A 20,784-nucleotide genomic window follows, 5' to 3' on the forward strand; every position below is an offset into this window, starting at 1 on the left:
GCGCCGCTCCTCGCTCGCGCCGCTCCTGGCTCGCGCGCCCCGTCCCTCAGGGGAGCCGTTGGCCGCCATTACGGGGCAACGGCTGCGCGCGAGGCTCCAGCCCTCAGGGGAAAGGCGGAGCGCCCTTCCTTCTTTCCTTCCTTCGTTCCCTCCTTCTTTCCTTCCTTCACTGCTCCCCACTGCCCCTAACTGCCTCACGCTGTGGGTCGGGCACTCGAGGCGTGAAGATCAAGTGGTTTGTGGCCGTCTGTCCGGAGTGTAGGAGTCAAAAGCTGTGAGGGTGCCGGTGCTGCTGGTGTGTAAGGTACTAACATTGTCCTCTAGTGCCGCAAGGTGAAATGAGGCATATGTATAAAGTCTTTCCCGACTTAAAGATTTTTGCAGTGTTTGCTAATATGGTTTTCTTGATGCGTGGGCAGTCTCTCCTGATACCAAAGGGGAGCAGCTTTTTGAGGAGGATGCTGCAGTTCCGGCCTCAGGGTGGCTTTGGCTGCCTAAATACCCACCTGAACATTCACGATAATAATTTCAGGATAAAACCCCAAAACTGAAACATGAAAAATACAGAACCACACAACTGACATGTTTGACATGTTTCAAACCCTGGTATTAGCTTTAAAAATCCATGTCCCTAATGGATATCAGGGAGTTGCTGTCTGTCTCCCACAGCACATGGATGTCAGAAGAATAAGCATTTTAAAGATGTATACTTCCCTTTGGAAAAGATATTGGGCACTTAAAAGATGAATAACCATAGTGTAACAATGAAGCATCACACAGATTTTAGGAAAGGTTTTTATAAGCATTTATTGTACGTCAACTTGTAGAGAGAATGTTTTATTTTTCAACGAATAAGGGTAAATAAATGTTTGTTTTCCTGTTTGTTTCTGGTGGGGGGGGAAACCCTAAAATTCAAGGTTCACCAGATAAGTGAATTTTAAAAAGTTACATGTTTGAGGGGAATGCCTTGAGTGGGAAACACTCTGTAAAGAAGACACAACAAAGCACCTGAGTCTGTGGGGGGACAAGGACTCAATCCCTCAAGGGGGAAATTCACACTGAAAATCTTTGGCAGTATTAGAATTCATTCAGATAAAACAAACAGAATTTGTTACTGGAAATAGATTTGGGCTGGATTCTGCAGCCTCTTCCATGGTCAGAAGAGGCTATGTCAACTCAAAAGTCTTGACGGGACTTTTTATAATATCTGAGCTACTTTGTTGGGGTCTGTAGATCTGGACTTTGCATAAAATAGAAAATTAAATACTTTATTTTTTTTTATTCACAATACACTTCACTTGATACTTAGATTTAAAGTAATTCAGTTTTGGATTTTTTTTTTTTTAAACATGAGCTCTCTTTCTCTGTTGTTAAATACCTGGGGAGCTTTGCCTCATTCATCTCAAGCAAACAAAACCTCATCACCTTGTAGGAAATGACAAACCAGGTTGACTTGGTAAGTCCTTTGAACAGCTGTGAACATGGCACCAGACACTGGAAGTCAAAGGGCTTGTTGTCCCTCACGATGGCTCTCACATCCTCTCACTGGCATCAGATCTGCTGATTCCTGTGAAAACACACGTTTTGCACAGCTGAAATACTAAGAAATAGTCTCAGTCTCAGCTCTAGTAGAGGTGGGAGGAAAAAAATTGATATTTACAGCTCTGAGGATATCCAGGCTTCCCCTTTCCCTAGCAGCAGCTTTGTGAGGTCTCAGCTGTTGTAACCGGAACTTTGTGCACTGGATCGTTTGATCCAAACATCAGGCATGTCTGGCTGGCTGTTGGGCAGCACGACCGGCCCTTCGTTCCCCAATCCAAAGCGATTTTTCCACGAGGAGCTGTTCTGCTGTGATGCAGCTGGAGAGACATCAAAGACAGTCTCCCTCAGGTCCAGCCGCAGGGTATCTCTCTTCCCGTTCAGGTAACCTCGCTCCGCGTTACCGAAGGAGTCAGACAGCTCTAAGGCATCGGGACAGGAACTGGCTGATTCAGCGAGCTTCAGGCCTTGCTCAAAATCGCTGATTGACGTCTCGCTGGAGATGTTGAGCATATCAAAAGAGCTGCCAAGAGAACAAAGGCATCTGTGAATTTTGTAGATGTCAGCAGCAGGGAGAGGGCTGTGGTCTGAGGTATAATCTGACTGCTGCTGGGCAGTGTCACTGGAGCACTGGGATTTATTGAGCTGCCCTTCTTCTTTCATGCCCGCTGGCTGGATGTCGTCCAGCCCAGACCCATCCCATGCTTTCAGACCATACTTCCGACAGCGACAATCTCGACAGAGTCTCTCCCTGTGAATTTCTGTTTCTGAGGTGCTGTGCTTGTAAGGAGAGGAAGTTTGCAAGGCGGGACACTGGCACAGGCTGACCTGCTGGTCTCCAAGAGTGTCCTGCAGACTCTGTCTCTCTCTTTCTAGGGAGGGGTGCATTCCCACTCGAGGGCATCTGTTGTCTTCAATTTGTATGTCTTCAGAGAGCACAGAGGGCCGGTTGGACAGCTTGCTTGTGGAAGTGCTGTTGTCAAAACTGTCACTGAGTTTCCTGGATAAGGGTTGGAGCTCGTATTGCTCATTTGCAGTGTTAGACTCCTGGACCTTCCGCAACCGGTTTTGCTTCTCGCTGCCCCCACAGGCAAAGTTTCCGTTTGGCCCAGAGTCATCAGAGTAGTCTTTCATGGTGTGGGCACAAGGCCAAAGGATCTGCCCGCAATTCTTCTCCGGGCCGAAGAAGCAGCAGAGCGACTGGAAGAAGAGGCTGGCAAACCCACAGCTGATACAATTGATCATCATAATGAAGATCCCCAGTTTCCTGTACGCCAGGACCGTGGCAGGCAACATAATGACCCCTGCAGAGAAGAGAGCAGAAGCTGCCATGGCTGTGGCACAGCTCATCTGCTTCAGGGAAAAGGCCACTCGGCTCAGGCGGTCGGAATGGGGACACAGGTGATAGGAGATGCAGTAGTTGACAGTGAAGTCAACAGAGAGACCTACTGCAGCTGAAATGAAGAGAGACTCCACTGCATTGAGCTGCCACTCCAAGAGGACCAAAAGGCCAGTGGTTACCAGGACGGTGCCTGCAATGGCAGTAACAGAGAAAACACTAAGGAGAACATTCCAGGTCGTGAGCAGCAGCACCACAAAGGAAATGGCTATGGAGAGCCCCATGACTACCATGGTTTCTGTGCTGAGACTGTGCTGGAGGTTGAACAGCTCTAGTTTACTGGTAAACCATCCGTTCTGAAGCCCCACAGGGGCAGTTTTCATTTCCTCTGTTATCCAGAGGCTGATTTCCTCATAGAATTGTTTGGCTCTGCTGTAGTTGAAGGTGTAGTGATAGACAGTTTGAAACTGTAGCACTAAGGCAGCGACATTTCCCTCCCCATCAAACCTGAGGCCCAGATCATATGTTTCTGCCCCTTCCCTGCCCTCTTCCAGCAGCATCATTTTGATGCAGTGCAGGAAGACTTCGCTTCTGTAAGGGAAGGAGAACTGGTTACAGCAAAGGTTGAAGCTGTGGTCTCGCTGGGAGCACTGGCGACTGTTCATCCACCTGAGGAACTCCTCCATGAAGCACACAGTAGATTTCTGTTCTGCATCAGGGTAATAGAAAGTTTTGTTCTTCACTTTTTGGCAGAATTCAAGGAGCCACTTCTGGGCATCAGGGTTTTGGATAGTGAAGGTGGTGTCTGTCACCAGGGTGCCGTTGCTTTTTGGATTGAAATGGTCCCCATTATCCACGGGCAGAATGCCCCAGACTATGGTGACAGGCATACGCTGCCCTTCTCCGTGCTCCAGCCTCTCAAACATGAACTGGTGGCAGTACTCGGAATCGTACCTCTCAAAGGGATGGCTCAGCCTGAACACTTGGACAGATGATGTCTCCAGAGTCGGGAGTTTGAGTTTGGGGTTGGAACAGGAAATGTAGGCACCTCCTATGGCTAAGGCAGCAAACCAGCAGATCCAGATGTACCGAAACTTGATGACCCCACAAGGCAGAAGCTTTTCAAAGAGCAGCTTGGAGGTTTCAGACAGCGTGTTCTGGAGAGCCCGAAGGATGTAATGGACAGAGAGAGCGACTCTCTTGTGGCCGCTGTTGTTCCAGTAGGCTTCTGGCTTGTAAATGCAGGTTGTCGCGATGTAGCGCTCGTAGAGCACGGCTGAAGAGGGCAGCCAGGTCATCATGAAAACCAGGTTCACCAGCACCGAGGTGCCCATGTAGACAGCGAAGCAGCGGATGGCTGTGATGTTGCTGATGTAGCTGGCGTAGAAGGCAGCACCAGTTGTGAAGCACGAGGCCAGCATGAGATAGGCAAAATGGTGCATGGTTTGACTCACCCACTGAGCAAGCCCAGCGGAAGGGTTCTGGCTCTTGCTGATGTTCCACAGGTCGAAGAAGACAAAAGTGTGGTTGGCACAAATGCTGCTGAGAATGATGATTGCTGTCAGGTTTACAAAGGGGAAATAGGTGAATCTGAAGGCCACCTTGTACAAGAAGTAGGAAATCATCAAAGAACTGACAACAGCGAGCAGGACCATCAAGGTAATAAACACTGAGCGTAAATAAAAAGAAACACATAGAAAAATAGCTAATATTGCCAGGACTGGATACTTAGTATCAAGTAAAAGGTAGTGCTGGAATAGTTTCTGTTTAAGGCCCAGGTCCATTCCAGTGATAGATGTGTAGTTATCAAACAGATCCCAGGTTTCAAGGTTGTCTAAGTAGATCCCCATCATAGATGCACCTTTTCTTGTAGGCAGGAAAAGCAGGCTGTATTTGAGAGAGGGCACTTGGTACTCCATTGTCTGGGGACTGAGAAAGTCCCTGTCAACCAGGAAGTGAAGCAGCTGGTAGATGGCATTGAAGCGGGTACATTTTTCTGGGACTTGGGCACACTGAGAGTGTTTCTGTCTGGCAGCTTCAGGGCCTATGCAGGATGGAGTGAGGACACCTCGGTGGTAGTCTGGAGCACAGGCACGGAGCAGGGCCAGGGTGTGGGAGATGTCTCCTTGAGTTATCTCCAGACACGAAGACCTGTTGTACAGGACAGCAATGTAGTTCCCCAGGGACCAGCTCGGGCAGCATTCGTTGGCTTCAGTGCGCTGGCAGAGGTCTCTAAAATGCACATGGGAACGTATCTGAAAAACATGAGGGGGCATCAGGTCAGACCCCCTCTTGCAGGCTCAGTGTTCCTTACTCACTGCAGCAATCCTCTCCTCTCCTCTCCTCTCCTCTCCTCTCCTCTCCTCTCCTCTCCTCTCCTCTCCTCTCCTCTCCTCTCCTCTCCTCTCCTCTCCTCTCCTCTCCTCTCCTCTCCTCTCCTCTCCTCTCCTCTCCTCTCCTCTCCTCTCCTCTCCTCTCCTCTCCTCTCCTCTCCTCTCCTCTCCTCTCCTCTCCTCTCCTCTCCTCTCCTCTCCTCTCCTTTTTTTCCCCTTTATCCAAGGTGTACCACCCGTGCCTGGCCATCCTCCCAGGGACAAATCCCAAACACCAAAGTTTTGGAAAGTTGGTAGCCTTTTGCAAAAATTAAACCCTGTCCATTATTTATATTTTATAATTGCAGATTTGAAATTTTGGCTCCTATAGCAAATACAGCTCATCCAGTTAAACTTCCCACTTTTAAAACTTGCCACCAGTCTCCAAGCTGGTAGCTCAGTTTCTGTAATTACATTCTGCTGCCCAAAATCCTCAGCAGCTTCTGATGGACACCTTTGGCTTCTGGACCAGCTCCTGTTCAGTCTCCATTTATTCTTGTTTAATTTGCAACTGGCAGGTGGGATCATCCCTATATTGCCAAGTAGGTGAAATGTTTTGAAATCCTTCAATTGAAACCTGTTGCGTAGCTGGTTTTTTGTGTGGCATCCTGTCAGCAAGACATCAAAGATTGCAGCAGGCAGAAAAGAGACAGCCTGTACATGTGTTCTTCCTGCCATCACTGACCTTGTCTTGTTCCATTTGACACATGGACTGAATTGCTTGCAAGTTCCATAAGCTCCCAGCAGTTGTGGACATAAATACTAGCTGGGAATAGCTCTTTTCTGAAATAAAGAAGAAAAATCATAAAAGGATTAGGTAATGAAGGTGAATCAGCCAGGCTGTTTGGAGTAGACTCTGTCTTCACAGAAAAAAGAAATATATATCTCTGTCCATAGGCCTGCTCTGGCGGGCTGCCTGGAGGGAAGCAGGTCACAAGACAGTAGTGAGCATGTGCCTTGTGTGACCTCACCCCTGCCCCTTGAAATTGGTCAGCAGCTTCAGGGCATTTTCAAAATCAAATGTCAGCTTGCCTTTAGTGACTGCTGGCATCTGCTTCTGCATCCCTGGAGCAAGGGAGGAGCTTGAGCTCAGCCAAAAACCCCCAAGGACCTGCAGGTTTGGTGTGTGACTTGTTTCAGAGGTGAATAGAAGGCAGGGAAGAGAACAAAAATATTTTAATGCTGTTTCTCTTCTTTCTACTTACTAGTGCTCATTTTGGGACAAATTTGGGGGGTTTTGGAGTTTTCTGTTTTTCTCTCCAGATTTTACTGCCATGTATATTTTTCAAGAAGATAAGAAGGAAGGAACAGGGAGGGAGAGGGACCAGACAAAGGAGAGGGAGCAGACAGCAAGTGGGGCATACGCTGTTTTTTCAGAGTATTCATTTTTGATATGGGTAAATGCTGAAAATGTTGGTCCTTTAATGTGTGCTTTCAAGATATATTTCTAAAGAGAAAACAAGAAATATGGCAAAGAGTTAAGAAGGAGAAACAACTCTTCAGAATTTCTGAACCAGCCTTTTCTGACCACTGAGGTGTGGAGTGCTGGGAGGGCACTGTCAGAGCTCTCACAGGTGGAACTGCACGCCCTGCTTGCTTAGAGCAAATTCAGAGTATTCCCTGTGACCTGAGCTCTGACAGTTCTGTCAGTTGAGTTCTGGGTGTGCAGTATTTACTGCCTTATCAAGATTTCAGTCACCTGGGGGACCACAGAAGAATCCATCTGCTCCATAGATGGTTTCCACCATTCTCCGTGTCCTCGCTGCTTGTTCTCCCTGAGCAGCCTTCTGTCCTCTGCCAATGCCAAGGTCATCGTAGCTAGCAAGAGGGCAGATTATTGTTAATGACTATGATTATTAACAAGAGAATGTCTGGCTGGGAGTTACATTCTCTGACACGGCTCTGGTGCCAGACACAGCAATAGGGAGCCTAAATCCATTACAGGCACAAGGACTTCAAACCCTCCAATGCTTTGGTTGCTTTTAAGCATAGGATGTATGGAATTTGCATAGATATTTTGGACTATTGAATATGTGACTTTACAACCAACATGTTCTTCAAACCCCCCAAACCAAGCTCAAATACCTTTTCTTCTTGGCATAGGGAGAAAGGGAAAGGGTCTTCTTGTAGCCCGTATGGCTCTCGATATTCCTCCACACAATGAGCTTCCTGCCAATGTCAGTGTCCCGTGGCTCGAAACCCTGCACCAAGGAAAAGGGCTTTGTCACAGCTCCACTTCAGCTCAGCTGTCCTTAGGCTTCCTCCAACACATAGAAACTGTATGAGACTATTACTGCATCTTGGAGAGATACACAAATTGAACATTCCCTGAAATACTGCATCCCAGAGATAAGAGAAAAAATATGAACCTTTTCCCTTTCCCTTTCCCTTTCCCTTTCCCTTTCCCTTTCCCTTTCCATCAGCAATAGCTACAATTATCTCTCCCTGATCTCCTAAGAATTTATCCTCCTTTTTAAGTGTAGTAGTTCCTTAAAGAAATGGCACTAATTTTCCTTTTTGTGGACAAACTCTAGTGTATTCTTATTTTCTCAAGATTCCTTCATAAGCCAGAGGCAGGGATGATTTTAGGGAATGTGGCATTCCTCATGGAAAACATTCCATGTGCACAGTGCTCAGAACAGGGTGTGCTCTCCAAAAGCCTCATGCACAGACTGTAGGAGCCAAAGCCAGCTCCTCTATCCAGTATCTGCTGAGCCTAGCTATTCATTGTGGGCAATCCCAGCCTTCCAGCCTTGGAAAGGGAGCAAAGGGAGCAATCCCAGTTTGTGTTGGCACTGGAGTGAGGGCACAGGTGGGAGTGCACAGCACGGCTGAGGGATGAGCATGGGCTGTGTTCTCCCTGTGTGTCAGGGGCAGGACAGGCACATTCTGCTCATCTTGGAGAGATGATATCACTGGTAGGGTGTGGATTTTCCTTACGTTCCTATTGATCCCTCAGCTGTAGGGACTTACCATGAGGGGTTCTGAAAAGTCAGGCAGATTCCCAGCCAGCAGCCCAGCCACGGTGCAGATCGCCGCCGCCACGGAGCACAGCGCCAGCACGGCCAGCGGCCACTCCGCGATCAGCTGCGAGTAACTGCGGTCAACAGGAGGAGAAAAAGTGCAGCTGGTGAGGTGCTGCTGCTCTGAGCACAAAACCTGCTGCTGAGCCAATGAGCTGGGAGTAACAGGAAGGAAAAAATCAGGGTCTCTGGTTTGCACAGTTATTTACTGTGAAGCTTGGAGGCTCTAGTGCAGCTATTAATGAAGATATTACACCTCTAACTGGATATTTGCAGGCAGCTCCAATTAACTCGGGTAATTACATTTCGCCTCTCTGCATTTTCCAGCTTTTTCAATCAGAAATAATAAAAGCCAGACTCTTGTGTCCTCGAGCAAAATGAAGCTTTAAACATTTAAGTTCAAAGATTGCATTTAGAAAGAGCCTCTTAATTTCCCCCACATTGTGCAATGTCAGCTGGTGGCTGCAACAGTTTAGGCTACAGATTTCCAAACAGGACCCTGAGAAATCTTTGGATAATTCTGATGAGTCCCTGAAAGTAACTGAGCCGAGCAAGCCCACTGCCACTGGTCAAAATTAGTGTATTTAGACACTGTTCTAATTCCATACATCTTCACTGGAATACATTCCATTTTAATGATGTATCACAAAATTTTGATGACATCAAAACCCTTCCACGGAAGCAGCTTACTCTGGCCCAAGTACTATTGCCAGTTACTTTTGTTCTTAAGGAGCTTGTGTAAAATTTTCTGTCCAAGTTCTGTTTTCCCTTTGGGACAAACTGTCTCCCATATATCATGATCTATGAAAGTTACTCTCCCACATTTTTTACCAGTGCAAGTTTTACTGTGTCAAGATTTTTGTCTTCCTCAGAAATATCAGTTGAGATGTAAGATAGCAGAATAGGTTCCTGCTCTGGTTTGGCAGGTTAGTTCTTTTGTGTTCTGATGTACTTCTGAAATATAAGAAATTCTTTGTTCAAAAATAGCTGACAAGTCTTTGTGAAGGGAAGTGAAATAGTTATGAACTTTATTAGAGATGGAATGTTTCTCCTTGCCTGTTCTTTCTCCCCTTTTGCCTGGGACTCCACCACAGCTATTGCATAATTAGAAGTCATCACAAGCAGTTCAAGCAGCTTTTCACATGACTTTTGATTTTTTTTAATATTGCCTTTTTTTTTTCAATTTACAATTGCCTTATCAAGTTTGTTTTCATAGACAAAGTCTTTACTCTGGAAATGAACAAAACTGCTCTTTACTCAGTAGAGTACCTAATTTCTGGAGGCTATTTTGGATATTTCCATGTCAAATTACCAGGAAAAAAAAGAACAAAAAAAAATCACTGCAGTCTCTGATGACAGAAGGTGCCTATCCAAACCATCCAGAAGCAATTTACAAAAGTCTGAATTTAAACAGAGTACAAAGCAATCAAATTATTTTAATTTTAATAAATGTATTTAAAATTTTCTGTCTTTTGAAAAGATGAGTTTATTTAATGGATGGGCTCTTTTCCTCATTGCTCCTCTGACAGGACAAACTGGATTAATCTTACACACACACACACACATATATATATATATACACATACACACACACAGAGACACATATAGAATTATTATATATAAGTATAAAGCTGTATGGATCAGAGCCAGGCACCTGCCCAAGAACAGCTACTGAGACAGTGTTACTATTCATTAGTGCAGGTTAAATTGAGCTCACAAGCAAATGGAGATTTTTCCAAAGAGTGAAAAGCCCCAGGAGCGCTGACCTCGCCTCTGGAGCTGGGCCTGCTGGGATGTCACCAGCAGCAGCACTCTGCTTCTCCTAATAGCAGGACAGGAGAGCACTGATCACAGGGTACAAGGACAGGAAGCTTTTGCTGTTAAACATACCTTTTTGGCATCCTGAAAGCTTTGTCATGTCTGCAGACAGAAAGGAAAAAAGATGTGTTCATTTATTGTTTTCCTCCAGTGCTGGGCTGATCCCTGAGCAGGTTAACCCTTGCAGTGTTGTAAGCACCAAGGTGAACCAGTGCTGACACAGTTTTGCCACTGTGTGAATTATTTTAATGAATAATAGAGCCTTTTCCTCTCCCATTTTAACCAAACAGGATGGGAAGCCATGAAGTCACTCCTCATTTTGTCTCTCTCAGAAAGCCCTCCATAGAGTACTGGACATTAGCAATGCAGTCCTATAGAAATCCCATTGCAGATCTCATCCATTAAAATCTGTCTGGTTTAAGTGCTTTTCCTGCACTTCCTAAAGTGTTTCTTGACAAAAGCAAACCTCTTTTTCAAATCTCATTAGCTGGGCTAGCAACAACTATAGATAGTTTTTATTTTCTGTTTAGCTCAGCTCACCAAAAAGGTGACTCATTTATTTCTTGGGTCCCTCCAAAGACTGTCTTTTCAGGCTATAAGAGGAGAAAGCCAGTGGAGCTGCTAAAAATATTTTATTTGGATTTTCTTCACAGAGGAGCATTTGTCACTCCTACTTGAAGGGCTCTAAGAGGGGAAATAAAGAAGCCTTCCCCAGGGGATCCAAAGTTTGTTATGAATCCCTGAGGACAAGCCTTCCACCAGCATCCTGTCAGAAAAGCTGCATCTTGTTGGGTCAGATATCTCCAGGACCTTTTGTTCTGCTCTCTCTTTCTGCACTGAAACATCCCCTTGAAACATGGCCCAGTCTGGCACAGCCTTGGCTTGGTCACAGCTTCCAGATAACTGCTCCCACCTCCTTCTGCAGCTGTGCCAGGCTGTGCTCAGTCAGTGCTCCCTCCTCCTCTCACCCTCCTACACTCCTGCTTGAACTGGGAGAAGGTCCTGCTGCACTCCAATATCTGTGTTGGGCAGATGGTCCCCCCTCCTTGCAGCAGCCAACTGGGGACCTTGAGGCAGCTCATCCTTCCTAGCCTTGTTATGAGTGGGAGAAATGGAAAAGCAGTGGAGGAGAGCTCCCCATGGCAGAGTCACTCCGGGTGGCTCATGTAAGAAATGATTCTGTGTTTTGCTTGTCACACTAATGCTCTGTAGATTTGGGACAGAGAGGAGCACAGCAAAAGCCTCCCCAGATTATCAAAGCGAGGTCTCTCTCCAGCAGTACACTGCCCATCCTGTGCTAATTCCCTCACAATAGCTCTTCAAGCAGATTTGCTTGGATTAAAAACCTCATTCTGGCATTATTATGTTATCACTTTTCTGACTGCTGGTGCTGCACACTGCCAGGGATTTACAATCCAGCTGTGCTTCCTACTTAAATAACCTGTTACAGAGGACGTGGTTGGCAATTTTGTTGATCGCATATGAGTGAAAAAGGATCCAGAAAAGGGATCCAGGAAAACAATTCAGAAAAAGGACCCAGGCTTCTTTGACTGCAGTTCCTCTACACAAACACAAGCAAATTCAATCCTGTGTAAATGGCTGGAAAAATGAGACTCTAAAGGGCTTTTGTGCCTAACACGGCAGTGCTGTACACAGCCAAGAAAGGAATCCTGTGCCATCTTTTATATGGATTCAGTGGCTATGGCTACAGCAGTGAAGGGATCATGATCTCTTGTGCCAAGAGTGGACCCTAAAAGGCACATTCAGGAGGAAGGATGGTGCTGGCTGGAAGGAGCAGAGGTTGTAGCTCAGGCTGTTGTTACCCAGCCACTGCACACAAATGGATTCTGTCATGGACAACAAAGAATTCATACACTGGTTACTGCCCAACCTGGAAAGCCAAATAATGTTCCCGCCTTTTGTATCTCTCACTGCTCAGCTGTAGCCAGCGCTTATTACCCTCTGCTGCCACTCCTTACAGCACTGGCAGCAGCTTCTGTGGGGGCAGGAAAAGAATGAACTCTGTTCCCACCACTGAGAACTCTGCCAAGGTAAAGGACTGGCAGCTGGGTGGCTTGGAGTGCAAAGAGAGAAAATACAAAGGTAAAGGAAGATGGGTCTATTTACAGCTGCATGACCTAGGAGTGACTGAGTGACCTTGGCTTTATCCAGCCACTCCCTTGAGAAGGAAATCCCACCTCTCCCTGGCATGGGAATGGCAGCTCTCTGTACACCCACACAGAGGTAGAGAGCTGTGTTTTGGAGCAGCTGCTGCCCCGAGCTGAAGAGCAAACCCATGTTTCATCCATCACAGCTCAGACCCTGCTCATCCCTCCCACTTCCCCCCACCCAGTCTGGCAGATGCTCTTTGGAGCCGCCCTCCCTCCCTGTGCCTCTTACCTGACTGTGACCACATGATGTTGCACCGGCCGCCGCTGCCCGGGCGACCACTGCTTCCAGGGAGCTTCCGAGGCCTCGTGCTGGGAAGCTGGCACAAGATCACCACTGGAAAGGTGGGAACACAGCACGGGCCCCTCGCCATGCCCAGGGAGCGAGGGCAGGCCGTAGCTGCCTCGGGACTCCTCCTGGTTGCAGGGGTAATACGGGTGGTGCTGCTGTGAGTCCTGTGAGCTTGATGGCACCTGGCCATTGGACTGGGTGGAGACTGGCCCAAGCGTGTGGCTGGAGGAGGGCAGGTTGTCTTCTCCCAGCCCAGGGGATGCAGGAATGGGGCAGTGATGGACTGGGCAGATTTTTTCCCAGGAAGTGCCACTGTAGCTGAGCTCAGCATTCCCAATCTCTGGCATGGCAAGGCAGGTCTGACATGGTCCTGCATTATGCTTTTCCCTATGAGAGAAATGAAGAGAAAGGTAAAACTGGAGAGGTTGAAAGGCTGCACTGGGGAGTTGCATCCCAAGATCTGGAGATGCTCACAGACCTCCCACATAACACAAATGTCAAACCTCGCCCACTGTATCCTGTAGCAGGAGTCTGCCTAAGGGCTGAACTGGATTATGCTTTTTATAAAGACATCTATGACTCATTCAGGGATCCCAAATCCTGTAATCCATCCTTTGTGTGTGTTGCTCCAAAAGTTTGAAAAATTGGGTAATATCCCACCCAAAAATTCTCCCGAATATTTCACTGTGGCAGGGACGTCCTAACTCAGGACCCAGAGAAATTACAGAGGTCTGGACAAACAGAAACCAAAGGAATCTGCATGTGAAGAAGCCACTCAATTATCTGCACTCCTTGGGAGGATTAATTAGCGTGATTGCTCTGCAGGAGGACTGGCACTGCTCCATGTTGGGTCAGCAGGAGAGTGAGTCATCCCTGGCACTGACACAGCTGAGCAGTGAACCTGAGGGCTGTGACATCTAACAGGGCCTTCAGCCTCCAGCCTGGCACATTCCTTAAAGGCTCTGATGTCCTGCATGCTCCACTGGGCTCTTCAGGAACTTTTTTAGACATACATGGATGACAGCAATAAATTTTATTTGTCTTATCTTGTAGGAAGGGGATAGACTGGGATCTCTACAGATCCTTTGAAACTTGACTGTCCTCTGGCTGCTGAATTTACTTAGACGAAACATTTGCAGACTCCAGTTCCCACGTACTGAGTGTCTGCAGGATACACTTTCTTCTCTCCCAGGAATGTAAAACATTATTTCATTCCTATAGTTCTTGATTTATGGAGCCTGAGAGGTTTTGCTAGCTGGGAGAAAGTTTGAATAATACTTTGAGGGATTGCTTAGTATGTGTGACACCAAAAACCCCTTCACAGACAATAGACTGAGGTCTTTCTGACCCCAAAAAATGCTTTAGGAATTACTATCCCAAGAGATGCAAACACCAGCAGTTTCTGGTCCTTGTTCAAAGCACGTGCCATGGTCCCTTACAGCTGAATTATGTGTCTTGCTGCAGTGCCTGGCATCCAGGATTAAAAAGGACAAACAGTTCAGGCCAGCCAGAATCACAAAGTGTCTCAAGTCATCAAAGAATTATGAATGTTGGAGCAATACTGCAGTGAGATGAAATTTAGCCTAAGGCACCTGGTGTGATATGGGAAAAAAATGAAGGTAAAAAGTTGGGGAAAGGATGTTTTTTATATTTTGTAGAGTCCCTCTCATTTATTTTTCTCACAGCCTTGGAAAAAGGCAGAATTTTAGTGATTACATGTCTCTGGAATTGCACCCAAAGTTAACTGGCATGAGTTTATTAAAGACAAAAGAATCTGGAGAATACTATTAGCTCAGTATTGCTTGAAAATTGCTATTTTTTCCAGAAAGCAGGACATATTGGCCTTGGCAGTCTGTGCTGTGTACTTTCCAACACCAGCTGAGTTTATCAACACTGATAAACTAGATTTCATGATTGTACAAAATGGGCTTGTTTCGTTAAAATCATTTCAGCAGAGTCATGTTTGTGGTAGCAGTTAAATCAGTGCCCATGTGGACACTCATGGCACAGGCATCACATGTAGCTTCACTTGCACACTGTAGCAGTCCAGGACCAGTAACAGAGAAATCTTGCCTGATTTACCACCATCCAATGACACATTTAGTTTCTAAGCCCAAAGAAAGCTGCAGCAGTTACAGACACAGCACATTCCTGGGTCCTGACTTCAGAAACCATAATTGATGTGCAAATGCAAAGTAGGTGGAAAGAAGTTGTGTCTGTGCTGAAGCAGGTGCCAGCAAACCAGCAGACAGGTGTCTGCACACACCTTATCTCACCTCAGTGACATAAGGTTGAGATAAGGTTGTCCCCAGCAGTTCCAGTGCTCATTTGCCTCTAAGCTGCAATCAAGGTACTGGTAAGACTTGAGCTGGTTCAATACAGCAAGAGGGAGAGCTGCTGGCAAGGCAGAAGCTCCTGAACTGTGACAGTGATATCCTAGTCACCCACAGAACTTGTCAAATGACATCAACAATAGGCTTGAAGTCCTTGCTGTCCTGTCCCAGGTGGATTAGTGACAGGATTACCTGGCCTTTCAAGCATGTGATTTGTGTTAGGGCTCTGTGTAAAGGTAGTTCACAACAGGAGATTCCATACTTGTCACATATGAGATTACAAATGCAGAGCCAGCAAAGCTGCTCAGGAGATGCAATCTGAAATCTTGTTTGGGGTTCTTACAGCCCCATCAGAGCCATCCCTGCACTGGGAGGGATTCAGGTGCAGCACGGGGCAGGAGCACTGCAGACAGACCAGAGAAAGATCAGGGTCTGTGGCAGCCAACACATAAAATTACACCTTCAATTAGTCATTGCACTTCTCTACTAATTACAGTGGCAACCTGATGGGAGGATGCTAAACCACCATGTCCCCTACAGTGCTGGTGAGCTGCAGGGGCAGAGGTTGTTTGGGACAGCTGACCTGGAGGGTCCCTCAAGCCACACTCTCAAGCTTTAAGTGTAAATCATCCCGCACTTCCCACGTGTCCAGTGACTTGTTTGTGCTTTGTAGTTTTGTACTGTGGGGAAATTCATCAGAGAGCTGAGGTCATGGTAGTGTTATGCTTTGACAAGGTCTAGACCTTTTCTGACTCCCTTTTTGTTGCCTCTAAGTTACTCTTTTTCCTCGACCTTGATCCCATTGTTTTCCCTAGTGCACGTTTTAAATAGGTGATGTTCTCCTACAGTGCATAATAGTCCATCAAGACATTGCTGCACTGACATCTTGTGTTTTGGTGTTCCTACACCTGTACTGTGTTTCAGAATTATTTTTTTTTTCCAAAGAAAAAGCAAAATTCTTATCCCTTTAAACTACTGTATCTGCACACTAATCTAGGAGCAGAGGCTTTTCATGACTTAATTAGCCCGTCTGCCTCATCTGAGGGTGAATATGTGACACTGGACAGAACAAAAGAGCTTTTACAAACTACACTTTGAACGTGGTCAGGGAGAGGCAGGAGACCATACAATGACAAATTCTTCTTCCACAAACCCCTCGGCTACAAAACCTCCTGGTGGGGAAAGCAGGTGCCAAACTCTTGGATATTGCAGATTGCCTCCGGGTTTTCTGCACATACGTTGGTAACGTTGAGTCTAATATTTCACACAAAATCACACTCTCCTTGTTTACCATCTTTGCTGTGAAATGCTGTCAAGTTCTGCTCTTCCTCCGCATGTCGTTTCCTAACTCAATCCCTGACCTGCTCAGTGACTTCAGATTCTGGAATAACTTTGGCAAGTTTGGATCATTCACTTGTGACTTCTCTCCATTATCTCTTTCTCAGACTAAACAATTACAGCTCTGTCAATCACCCTCCGGATATGAGTTCCCTTATGCTCATCCCTTTCCAACTCCATGATGATGTGACCTTGGCTATCCACAATCTCCAGGGAAACCTGGAGCTTGCAAATAATGATGGGTTTGGATAATCACTGCTGGCAGCTCAGCAGAGTTCGAGTCTCCACTTGCTGCTCTCCCAATTAGCTGCAGTGCTGGTGAGCTTAACCTTTGGTCTGCTGAGGTCTGCACCAGACATGTAGGCTGCTCCTTCTTTGCCTGAAACCATGTCACTATTACTTTTCTGGGCCCTCAGAACCCTGAGCTATGTTAGAAAAATATTTCTGGGGATTTTTGATGTCTGTTTGCTGTCAGGCATGAGGAGAAGAGGGCAGAGCACCACACTGGACTCTGCTTGCCACGCTGACACTGACTCTATTTTAAAGATTCATTTGCACTCTGACTGTGTCAGATATTTGATATCTTTGGGATTTAATGGGCAGAAATGGTGTCTCGGCTGCAGAAAAGCCTACAGAGCCAGCTGACAGACTCCATTTTCTTTTCCAGGCTCAGCTGGATGCAACCAGAGAGATGCTGGGAAAGGAGAAAAGAAGGGGTGTAAGGGAAGGGATGGACTAGGGTTAACTGCTCCTGTTACCCACACCAGTGAGCTGCGTTGCTCTCACTGTTTGCTTCCCTGTCTCTCTCTTGCCCTGAGATGTCTAGACAGAATAATAATCCAATTTGTGGACCTGCCCAAGCCATTCTGAGTGCAGCAGTGCTTCTCTGAGATGAGTACCAGGGCACAAACACCCCACAGTATGTGGGGGACCCAGCAAAAGGACTGGAGCTTCTTCCCACAAGGAAACGGGAAAGAGAGGGTCAGGATTTCTAAGGAGACAGTTTTCTGCCATTCCAGGTCTGCAGGGATGTGGAGCAGTGGTGGGATACAGTGTCTGTGGCAGGAGCCAAGGGCTGTATGCTGTCAGTCCACCCCCTGGCAGGGATTATCTCCCTTTTCCAGAGACCAGCATCCTTCTGCCCCACAGAGAATGGCTGCAGGACCTGGCTTTAGGCTTTAGCTGCTCACCCGGCCCTAGCAGGGTGGTTTACTGGGAACATGCCATGTTGGCTTCTTGCTCCCAGCACATTCCCCTCAGCATGGTTTCGTCCTGCAGCACGCAGAGCCAAGCTGGGGTGGAGGAAGCTTTGCAGGCAGGGAAACAGTAGCATACGGTCGCCTTCCTTTTCCCAAGCGACTCCAGTTTTTGGCTCTCCCTGGTCTTGCTGCCTCCCCCGAGACACAGCAGCAGGAGAGCACATGAGATTCTGAGAGGGTAATGGGCCAAAATATTCAGCCTTTTGCAGGAATGGCTCCTTTCTCTTTTTGCCTAATTCCACACTCATCACCAAACCCATTTCTGTAAGCACTGCTTTTTTTTGCTTTTTTTTTTTTCCTAATAGATCATTTCCCCCTTTGCATACTAAAGAGAGGATCAAGAAAGAAGCACTTTGCATATGAAAGATGGGAAACACCTACCGGGTGAATGGAGCTGTCTGATGCCTGACTCAAACTACAACTTCTCCTGTTGCCAGAGGAATCTCAAGGGGGAACAAAAACAAGGGAAAAAATGGCAGAAGTTTGTACCTTGCCTACAACCAGAGCCCTTTTTTATCAAGAACCTTTGCTCAATTAGACACTAAGTGCCACAAATTTTCAGTCATTAAAAAATAAGCTAGTTTGTTTCTCTTTTCCCTTTTTTCCTTCCTCTAGCAGAGTTTTGTTTGCATATCAACTGTAGAAGTGTTCCCCAATGAAAAAGAAATATGAATTCTTTCTGGATTAAATCCATGTGCTACAGGTCAGCTTCCATCTAGACTAATAGCTTTTTCCTGGAGAGCTGTAAATGACTTTTTAAGAATGTGCTTTTATAATGGAATTTAAATTTCTCTTTGAACATACCACCAGCAAAACTGCAGTGGAGCTCTTGAGAAAAAGAGCTTTTTTCCTTGTATTTTCTAAGGAGATAAGAATGCCCTTTCCCTGGGATTAGGGAAGGGTTCGTTGCATTTCACTGTCACCTCGTTATCTAGCTCCCTGTCTCCCTGACAGGGAGAGACAGGCACTCCTGAGCAATCCATCTCCTCCTCTGGCTGCGGCAAATCCTTGTGCACTGAACAGTTCCTGCGGAGTTCTTTTGTTTTGCTTTTTCAGTCTAGCAGCAGGATCCTGCGTACCCTTGAGAAGACCTACAGATTTTTTGTTAGTGAGACTCCTGAGTATGTTAAATCATCATGAAAAATTAATGAGACTGCAAAACTCTGCTTCCCACATAGTCTGCCAGGAAAAGTTTAGTTTTATAATCCTTTCCACTGACTCGTGCAAACAGCCTTACCTTTACGCCAGGCAGCTGCTGCTGCTGCTGTGGGTACAGGTGTTTGTGCTGGGATAGAGCCAGACATGGAGGGCTCAAGGTTCCCACCCAGCCTTCAGTGCCACAACAGCTCTGTCTGCACTGGGAAAATCATGTTTGCTAAGCCTTGTTTTGAAGGGAAAAAAAAGAGTGAAATGGAAAGGGGAAGGAAAAGAAAATCCCCACCTTGGTGTCCCAGGCTGAAAGAGGCCAGGAGGAAGGTGGTGTTTTCTGACATCTGTGGTTTTTTTGCTGATGAGGTGAGCATTGATGATGAAGAGCCTTGACTAGGGCAGAAGGTGGAGATCCCAGAGCTAAGACTGGTTGAGCAGCAAGGGTGAAGTTCTAAATACACCTGTGTCAGGTGGTTTAACTCTCTCTAACTTACCTCTTGCAGGCTGCAGTGTTCATTTCAAGACCTGTCTGAATGGCCAAGGAGTACTCAGACAAGCAGAGAAAATGGCTCCAGCAACAGCTTGGCACCTATTGAATGCATGAGGTCTAAATCAGAGCTGGACTGTGTGAGAGTTGCTGAAGACTGAGACCCACAGGCACAGCAGCCTCTGGCCGGGGACATCAGAGCTGTCTGATGAGCAGTGAGTGCCCTGTCAGTGCTCCCGGGCGGGTGGGGCTCCCTCAGTGTGAATATCCTGTACCAGACAGAAATGGAACCCGTGGGCTTTCAGAAAGGATTTGTGTGCTGCTGACCTCGGGGTGTGCTCTGTCAAGCAGAATCTGAAGAGCTGAGGTCTGGTGCCTTGGTCTAACAAATGCCAATGTATTTGTGAATATGGGATGGCTCCTTGCCCATGATTATGGGCTTGATAATGTTTCCAGAAAATGCTCATGATTGTGGCTGCTAACCTGGCTTAAGACACCAGGTAAGGGAGCATATGGCTCAGGGGGATGAGGGATGTGGGGGTTTATGGAGGAGATCTTTGGACTGAAACCCATGTTTGCCCACTGCTGAGTGCAATAATGCTCTGTCTGAAACATGCTGAGCTTCCCAACAATAGCCCTCCCGTTGCTGCAGAAGGGAGAGCACACCATGTTGCAGGATCGAAACCTGCCGGGAGGCCAAACCAGGAAGCCCCCCTGGCACGACTAGCTGTGCATGGTGTTCTTGGCCCCAGGGCAGGAGCAACCAGGACCCCGGCTGGGCAGCGCACATCGCCAGAGCCCGAATCGCCGGTGGGCAGCTGGGCAGGCAGCTCTGTCTGCACCCCGGCTGGGAGGACGGGACACACCTCAGCGGGACTGGGGGGGCCCTGGTCCCAGGAAAACCCGGTGACACCGATCACTTCCACACACAGAACCGGGGGTGGCGGCAGGGCGGCAGTTACCACCCGCCGGGGCACCGGCTCCGCGCCCCTGTCCCGATCCCGCAGCTCCTACCTGGGCGAGGCGGGGTCGCGACCGCGGCGCGTCCCCTCGGGCCGCGGCTCCCGGGGCGGCGGGACGGGCGCGGTCTCCATGGCCGGCGGCGGCGGGCGCTGTCCGTGCCCGCGGTGCTGAACACTCCGGAGCGATGGTGGCGGTAGCGCCCCGGCGCGTCCCGGCTCTGCCCGGCTCGGCTCGACTCGGTGCGGCGCGGCTCTGCCCGATTCGGCACCGCTCTACCTGGCCCGGCTCGGCTCGGCTTTGCCCGGCTGGGCTCTGCCCGGCTCGGCGCGGCGCTTGCGCGGCCGCGGAGGCGGGCCCGGCGCGGGGCGGAGGTGGGAGGGGGGCGGGGGGGGGCACGGGGGCGCAGCCGCTGGCACCAGCAGAGCTGCGGGGGCAACTGTGAGCCCCGGGACCAGGCTGGCTGCCGGGGATGGGCTGAGCTGAAGGTGAGGAACAGGAGCACGGGGCACCGGGCATCCTTTGGGCCAAAATTCCCTCATCCCCGCAGTTGTGCTCCTGCTTAGCTCGGACTGGGAATGCGCCCAGAAGTGCTCCTGGCCCTGTGTGGCAGGTGCAGAGCAGCCTTTTCAGTTGTTGGCTTTTAGAAGCATTAAATAGGTAAATGATTTTTTAAAATAGATGGTAGGTTTGAAACGACTGGTTTG

The 20,784-nt window shown here is 47.8% G+C and overlaps 2 protein-coding genes across 4 annotated transcripts in view; one reads left to right on the forward strand and one right to left on the reverse strand.

Moving 5' to 3' along the window:
- Nucleotides 1–70: 70 nt before the first annotated feature.
- CCDC9B (coiled-coil domain containing 9B) overlaps nucleotides 71–20,784 on the forward strand; it is a 58,042-nt gene continuing 37,328 nt past the window's right edge. For both annotated transcript variants that reach the window (XM_064425640.1, XM_064425641.1), the window contains exons 1-2: nucleotides 71–304; nucleotides 19,134–19,332. The gene's annotated coding sequence lies outside the window, so the exon portion shown is untranslated. The remainder of the gene's footprint in view (nucleotides 305–19,133; nucleotides 19,333–20,784) is intronic.
- Nucleotides 792–20,435, reverse strand: DISP2 (dispatched RND transporter family member 2). 2 transcript variants are annotated; one of them, XR_010365069.1, is made up of 9 exons: nucleotides 20,132–20,435; nucleotides 12,492–12,938; nucleotides 10,164–10,193; nucleotides 8,224–8,347; nucleotides 7,336–7,451; nucleotides 6,950–7,068; nucleotides 5,936–6,033; nucleotides 1,661–5,133; nucleotides 792–1,567 (listed from the first exon to the last, which is right to left on the reverse strand). XR_010365069.1 is itself a non-coding variant. In XM_064425621.1 (8 exons), the coding sequence occupies exons 1-8, from the start codon at nucleotides 20,209–20,211 to the stop codon at nucleotides 1,714–1,716; spliced, it is 4,434 nt and encodes a 1,477-aa protein (XP_064281691.1). In that variant the 5' UTR covers nucleotides 20,212–20,435; the 3' UTR covers nucleotides 792–1,713. The 2 variants fall into 2 exon arrangements, 1 of the variants encoding a protein (XP_064281691.1); XM_064425621.1 differs by having other exon boundaries at nucleotides 792–5,133.

The sequence above is a fragment of the Passer domesticus genome, chromosome 6 (assembly GCF_036417665.1).
Source record: "Passer domesticus isolate bPasDom1 chromosome 6, bPasDom1.hap1, whole genome shotgun sequence".
Classification (NCBI taxonomy): domain Eukaryota; kingdom Metazoa; phylum Chordata; class Aves; order Passeriformes; family Passeridae; genus Passer; species Passer domesticus.

Coding starts and splice junctions, on each gene's coding strand:
- DISP2 (XM_064425621.1), bottom strand. CDS start 20,211: ATGGAGACCGCGCCCGTCCCGCCGCCCCGGGAGCCGCGGCCCGAGGGG. Junction 7,069..7,335: donor CCCTATGCCAAGAAGAAAAG/GTATTTGAGCTT, acceptor CCCTCTTGCTAG/CTACGATGACCTTGGCATTG. Junction 6,034..6,949: donor ATTCTTCTGTGGTCCCCCAG/GTGACTGAAATC, acceptor TCTTTATTTCAG/AAAAGAGCTATTCCCAGCTA.